Source organism: Silurus aristotelis, assembly GCF_946808225.1.
Source record: "Silurus aristotelis genome assembly, chromosome: 9".
In the NCBI taxonomy this organism is placed as follows: domain Eukaryota; kingdom Metazoa; phylum Chordata; class Actinopteri; order Siluriformes; family Siluridae; genus Silurus; species Silurus aristotelis.
The window spans coordinates 30,000,618-30,008,117 of NC_139582.1; the positions used below are offsets into that span (position 1 = coordinate 30,000,618).

Genomic DNA, 7,500 nt, shown 5'->3' on the forward strand with positions numbered 1-7,500 from the left:
GTACGCTTGCGTCAGTCTGTCTGATCCCCTGTGTGTGTGTGTGTGTGTGTGTGTGTGTGTGTGTGTGTGTGTGTGTGTGTGTGTGTGTGTGTGTGTGTGCAGCAGCGGCACTGGGACGGCATTAAAGACTGTCAGTGCATCTCAAAAACTGTGCCAATCTCCCCCTCCCTCCCCCCCTCCATCCCTCCATCACACACACCACCAGCAAGTCGACACTCGCAGCCACACCAACAAAAATCTGACAACTGGGCAAATAACACACACACACACACACACACACACACACACACACACACACACACACACAGTCTAATAAATTTCACAATCGCAGTGTCACAGCAAATGTTTCATGGTTTTTCAGGGACACATGAGGGACACATGAGGGACACATGCATGTCCCTTTTGTTTCTAATAAAAGGAATTAAAAATTGGTAATGTAACGATTTCCTTTGACCACACAAATCTGTTCGGATTCGTCCAGACGGAATTGTGGTGCATGTTAAAGTGTGGAATTGTAGCCACGTTGGTTCACGGTTCCTGTCACGCCATTGGCTTACACACCGTCTACACACGAATACGTTTTCTCTCTGGTGTTTTCAGCCAATGAAAATTTAGCTATTTGAAAACGCAGTTTTTTGTGTCGCAGGCTTGTGTTTTTCATCGTTGGCCCGACTTAATGACGCAGCGTGATACGTTTTGCTCGTGTGCAGTACGGGGACGTGAGCGTTTTCAGACGTTTTGGTGTGGACGGGAATTTTTGAAAACAAAAGTGTGGACGTGGAGCGTTTTTGGACGGAAACGCCGTTTTTTTCTAAACGATCTGGATTAGTGTAGAGCCTCAGTCTTGAACCTTCTCTGCTCCCGAACAACCCCAAACCATTAAGCTTCCGCCTCCACGTTTGATTGCGAGGTTGAGGCCGTCTGCTTACATCGTCTCTCCTTCTTCTTTTAGAGACAAAAATGTCCCATGGTTACTGTTTAATTCTTGTGTGCATCGAAACAAAACGTGCGTCTGAAAAAGCGTAAAAACCCTCGGTGTCCCCTAACCTTTCACGATCATCTGTGATGTTGAGATAATTTAGAGAAGAAAAAAATGCAACTTTGTGCAGTTTTGTAGGACACGGGAGGAACTGTATAGAATCTGTGGTGCAGGCGAATTGTGGAAAACGAATGATGTCATAATCAGGGCAAAAGTGTGCAGTGCAGGTTGCACCACTTCCTGACTGAGTGGTGGTGTGAGTGGAGGGAAGTGGAGGCTCACTAGTGAAGGCATTGGACAGAAGGACATGAGTTTAAATCCCAGCATCGAAGGACCAAGCTGCCAGTAATGGGGCCCTTAAACAAGGCCCTTAAGTCTCAGTTACAGGACCCTACAGGGTTATTGTTTGGGGGGGTTTCTTCTAGAGCAAAATGATGAATATTTAAATTAATATATTCCAACACAAATGAATAATGTATATTGTAAAGAATACAATGTAAAAGCAGCAGGTGTGTGTTGATCAGGTGTGTGTTGATACGGCACCAGGTGTGTATTGGTTACAGCTGTTATTGGTTTTCAGGTCGCCATTCTGATGATGTTTCTTAATTAAAACGTAATTAAGATTTTGGAGCATCCAAGCGCTTCATCCAGACTTACACACACACACACACACACACACACACACACACACACACACCAGAGAGCGTTCTGCACCTCCATTGAACACACATACATTATCTCCCAAAAGTAAGTGCACCCCTCACATTTCAGCATCCATGTTTTTATCTTCTTAAGAAACAATACTATAGAAATGAAAGGTGGATATATTTGGAGGATCAGTGTGCAGTTTGTGTATCAGTACTGATTTACTGTCTGCTGAAAATAACAACATGCACACATTATTGTCTAAATAACTGTAACTAAAGTGAGTCCACCCTCAGTGAACACGTGGAAACTGTGTACAAAGTGTGAATATTGTGTGTTGCACCATTGTTATGCAGCACTGCTTTAATCCTCCTGGGTGTGGAATTCACCAGAGCTGCACAGGTTGTTGCTGAGATCCTCTTCCACTCCTCCATAATCACATCACGGAGCTGCTGGATGTTACACACATGGAGCTTCTCCACCTTCTGCTTGAGTATCCCCACAGGTTCTCAATAGGGTTCAGGTCTGGAGACAGGTCTTGGCCACTCCTTCACCTTCACCTTCACCTTTCTCAGTGAGGCAGTTTCATCTTGGTGGTGTGTTTGGGGTCATTATTAATTTGGAAAACTGCAGTTTGGGTGTTTTTGAAGGGAAGAGCCTCATGTTCTGCTTCAGAACGTCACAGTTCATGTTGAAATCCATGTTTTCCTCAATGAACCAGAGCTCCCCAGTACCAGAAGCACTCATGCAGCCCCAGACCATGATGCTGCCACCACCATGACACAATCTTCTTGGTTCTCCTCACCAGGGCTTCTCCCCACATGCTGGACATCATCTGATCCAAATAAGTTTATCTCAGTCTCATCAGACCACAAAACATGGTTCCAGTAATTCATGCTCTTGGACAGGTCGTCTTCAGCAAACTGTTTGAGGACTTTTTAGTGAGCAGCTTCAGAGGAGGCTCCTTCTGGGACGACGGCCTGCAAACAGACCTGTTACAGTGTGTGGTGTACGATCTAAGCACTGACGAGTGGATCTTCTGCTTCTGCAACCTCTAAAGCGACGCTGGAGCACCCATGCGTCTGTTTTAAAGAAGCTTCTGCACCTGACGCACAGCGTGAGGACTCGCCTTTTTTGATGGACCTTTGCGAGGTCTGTTCCAAGAGGAACCCGTCTTGGAAAACCTCTGTATGACCCTGACCACTGTACTGTAACTCAGTTTTATGGTGATACTGAACTTCTTACAGCCTCAGCATCTTTAAAAAGACAATTCTAAATCTCAAATCCTCAGAGAGTCTTTACCATGAGGTCCATGTAGAACATCCAGTGGTCAGTGTGAGAGAAATGTACTCAAAGCACCAGATTTTAACTCGTTACCGTTATTTAGACAATAATGTGTGTATGTTGTTAATACTGAGATGTCGGTGGTTCACTTATTTTTGTGTGATACTGTACTTTACTTTTTGCTGTTTTTAATGTACACACTATTGTTAATAGACGCATTTACTCTCTAGGTGTTTGTGTGTGCGTTTCTGTGCGTGTGTGTGTTCGCACCCGTGTGTGTGTGTGTGTGTGTGTGTGTGTGTGTGTGTGCGCATGCACTCGTTATGATTGCCATCTCTTACGTTCTCAGGAACGCATTCCTCATGCTCTTTGCAGATATCTTCCCTTCATCCCTTTCATCTTTCTCTTTGCACACTCTCTCTCTCTCTCTCTCTCTCTCTCTCTCTCTCTCTCTCTCTCTCTCTTCCTCCCTCTTGCGTACACCCTGCTTTATTCTTTCTCTCTACGTTCTCAGCGTGAAAATTGCTTCATTTAAATGAATGTTTCGGAGATAAAAGTAGCCGCAGACGTGTCGAGCCTCCACACGCGCACACACACACACACACACACACACACAGTCAGGTATCGTTGTACTTGTGGGGACCGGATGTGCTGAGTGATTTGTGAGGACTTTGGTTTTAAAGCTGTGTTTTAAAGGGGAACAAAGCATTCACCGTTTCTCTCTCTCTCACACACACACACACACACACACACACACACACACACAGTCAGGTATCATTGTACTTGTGGGGACCGGATGTGCTGAGTGATTTGTGAGGACTTTGGTTTTAAAGCTGTGTTTCAGAGGGAACAAAGCATTCACCATTTCTCTCTCTCACACACACACACACACACACACACAGTCAGGTATCATTGTACTTGTGGGGACCGGATGTGTTGAGTAATTTGTGAGGACTTTGGTTTTGGTTTTAAACATGCTCACCAGTATTAGGCTAGCTAGAAGTAGCTAAGATGTGCACCATCTGTCCCCGTAGCAACTCCATAGTGACGTGTGAGTCATGTGAATCATCTCGACGTCACTTTTATACCATCACTGATGATCTACGTTTTGTTTGAGTTTTATTGTTAGTAATTTTACTCTTTCTGTTGTCGGTATACAGTAAGTGTAGCTGTAGCACATAGAAACAGATACAAAGCGACCCTCAGGTTTAGCACCTGGTAGCATTGATCACTGGTGGGCGGAGCCTCTACCCCCGGTTTAATACAGCAGGATCTGAAATGTGTTAGTGATGCTGCAGGATTTACACTCATCCACACTTATCTACATCACAATACTCATTTATTCTATATAATTTTATGTTTATGTAATGTTTTTTTGGTAATTTATTTATTTATTTTTTACCTAAAATATGAATATTACAATTAATATAATAAAAATATTATAACATTGGATGTTAAGATTCACATTGGTGCATCGGCATAAAAGTTAATGATGTAATTCGGCGATTTATTTGTATTTGTATTGTTGAAAAATGAGTTATTTATATAGAATTATTAGTAAATGCGCTCTATTTTTATTATGTAGAAAGTGAACAATTAATTTGTGAGCAATATTTGATATGTCGCTTGATTTCTCATCGCTAAACCGTTCTCTCAGCACCGCCGCTGACATATAACATAGAACACGGATTAACATGGCAGAGGCGGAGCTACATCTTCCTGCAGACACAACAGGATTAGAATCGTATTGCATCAGTCGCTGCTTGATATGTAGTTGACACTGTTTTAAACGTTTTTTTTTTTTTTATACTCGAGCGACCAATCGATTGAGGAATTAATAATTCAGGTAGAATTTATCACCCGGAGTCGACGCTCTTTAATCAATTGCTGATGTGAGAACCGTCACACGCCATCGTCAATCCAGTCCGAGTTCACCTCAATCCGCTCGCAATCCATACCACAACCTATCCCACTCTCCGGGTTCTCGTCCTTTATCTCTACAACCCCCCCCCCCCCATTCCTCCCTTTATCCCTCCCTCTCGGTCTCTCTAATAACCCCCCAACTCCCTCCATTCCTCCTTTTACTAACCCCACACCTCCCCATATCTCCTTCTCTCTACAACCCCCCCATCCCTCCCTTTATCCCTCCCTCTCGCTCTCTCTAATAACCCCCCACCTCCCTCCATTCCTCCTTTTCTCTAAACTTACCCCCCACCTCCCCATATCTCCTTCTCTCTACTAACCCCCAACCTCCCTTCCCTTCATTTCTTCCTCTTTCTCTTCCAACCGCCCCCCACATCCCCCCTCCCTCCATCCCTCCTTCCACCCCCCCTCTCCATTACCCCCCCACATCCCTCCCTCCACCCCTCAGTCTCTCTTTTTCACCCCCCCCTCCTCCATCCCATCCTTCAGCCCCCCTCCTCTCTCTCTCTCTCTCTCTCTCTCTCTCTCTCTCTCTCTCTCTCGCTGTCTCTGTAAGATGAAAGAGGCGCCCGGCGGAATTCCATTTGCGGTGCGCTTTTAAATAGCTGCGGCGGCACGCTCGCGAGAGGGAGCCTGATGAAAAGAACGCCGACAAGAGAGCAAGAGCGAAAGAGAGAGAGAGAGAAAGAAGGAGAGATTTTCAAATGTCAAATTTGAACTTATTGTTTTTATCCCCCCCTCCATCGTCCATCCCCGGTCCCCCCGTCCCTTAATTCCTTATTGTTTTCCAATTTCGACAAAGCAAAGACAAACTCGGTGAACATGACGACACGAACAATATACAAAAAAAAAACCCAAAATACAATAAATCTATTAACGATTCATTCTCATCTCATATTAATAAAGGAGAAAAAGAGAAAAAGAAGCATCCCAAAGACAAAGGAGCAAACATCAAACGTCTGTACGGCATGGTGAGTGTCTGTCTGTCTGACACACACACACACACACGCACGCGGCCAGACGGTTGCCTCAGCGCAACCCCGTCCGTCGCATTAATGCTTAATGAGAGTGTATCTGCGCTCGCGACTGAAAGCCGAGCGCTTTTTCCGTGACACGCGTGCCGGCGAGGATCAGCGCTGAGGAAAGCGACAGATCGTAGCGTAGCGTTGCAAATCGTGCAAACGTACAAAACTGTCACCACAAACACAGTGTTTGAAGTCTGAAGAAGCCTCACCGAGCGACTTCTCTCACAACTATCCATACAAAACACCACGAAGAAATATTCACGCCCGCGACGATGTCCGGAGCAGAAGCTTAGCGAGGACCTGCTGCATGTCCACGTCCGTGTGTTCCTGAGGAACCTCTCCATTCAAACGTTCACGAGTAATACTTCCAACCCTATTGAGATGAATCTCATGCACACCAGACCTCCTGACTTCACTCGCACGCTTGTGGCTGAAGAAAATTTCATGCAAATCTTCATACAAAATCTTGTGGAACATCTTCCCAGAAGAGTGGGGTGGAGCTCGAAGGAGACTCAGTGTGGAATGCGATGTTCAGGTTTTCACAAATGTTTAGCATGATAGCATATACATACGGTGTGCTTGAGACTTAGCTTCTTGCTAGCGTGCTACATTTACTTCACTAAAGTCACCACAAGAAGCGAAAAGAACAAAAACGACCGAAGGGTGTTAGCGCTAACTCGCTAATCGTTAGCTATCGATGTGCGTATCACTAGCATGCTAACAAGAGGCTATTGCTGACCCAAATCACAGTAATATTCTGTGGTAAAAAGATAGAGCGTGAAAGATCCGTAACAATCCACTCTTACGCGGAGGAGATCCACTCTAAGAGCGGAGGAGATTTGTGGGGGGGGGTTTCACTAGCTAGCATGTACCGCTAGAAGCCTGTGACTGAAATGAGCACATGCTGCCATGCTAGCTTTATAAAGTCCCCACAAAGCAATACGGCTAGTTTCACGAGACGGGCTCTTACTTCGCGTTTGTTCAGTGCCTTCTGGGTATTTTGATTGGTTCTGTCTTACTCTCAGCTCAATCCTGGTGTAGAGGAACTCTGAGTATTGGAGAAGAACTTGGAGGTCTCAAAACCCAGTGCAGGGGTTAAAGGGTTAGGGGTCAGGGGTCAGGGGCACCAGTCAGAGCATTTACTCTCCCGGTGTGGGCTTCTGTTTTTTGCACGCACACACACACACACACACACACACACACACACACACACACACACACATATATATATATGCACACGTCAACGGTTCTGCCCCCTGCCCTGTTTACTGACCTCCACACACACACACACACACACCGCTTTTTGTTAGCGGGTCCTTCCCTGCCCCAGCCGGCCTGTATGTGTGTGTGTGTGTGTGTGTGTGTGTGTGTGTGTGTGTGTGTGTGTGTGTGTGAAGCCCTCGGCTTTGATCTGCAGCTGAAGGGCACTCATGGGCCACGTCTCCAACTACGTGAGAGTCTGCAGCCCAGCTGGAGCGGGGGAGAGAGAGGGAGGGGGAATTCCTGCGCTGCTCTGGGAATTGGGACACGACCGCTCACGCTATTAATATATCGAGTGCTTGAGGCCCCGGGGAGAGAACAAGAGTAAGGGAGCGAGAGAAACGAGAGAACGAAGGATAGCGAGAGAGAGAGAAGGAAGAGCGA

The 7,500-nt window shown here is 45.8% G+C and overlaps 1 protein-coding gene across 3 annotated transcripts in view; it reads left to right on the forward strand.

The window, feature by feature from the left end:
• The window catches only part of LOC310730641 (uncharacterized protein), a 78,260-nt gene that overhangs the window by 58,961 nt on the left and 11,799 nt on the right, over nucleotides 1–7,500 (forward strand). Inside the window, exon 4 of one of the 3 annotated variants that reach the window (XR_014534878.1) lies at nucleotides 5,738–6,221. The exons of 1 other annotated variant lie outside the window; for it this stretch is intronic. Coding sequence is in view for 1 of the 2 variants with exons in the window: in XM_083549680.1 (XP_083405806.1) it covers nucleotides 5,738–5,802 (65 nt within the window). In the remaining variant the exon portion in view is untranslated. Of the gene's footprint in view, nucleotides 1–5,737; nucleotides 6,222–7,500 lie in introns of those variants that run through there. One more of the 3 variants, XM_083549680.1, reaches the window with a different exon arrangement.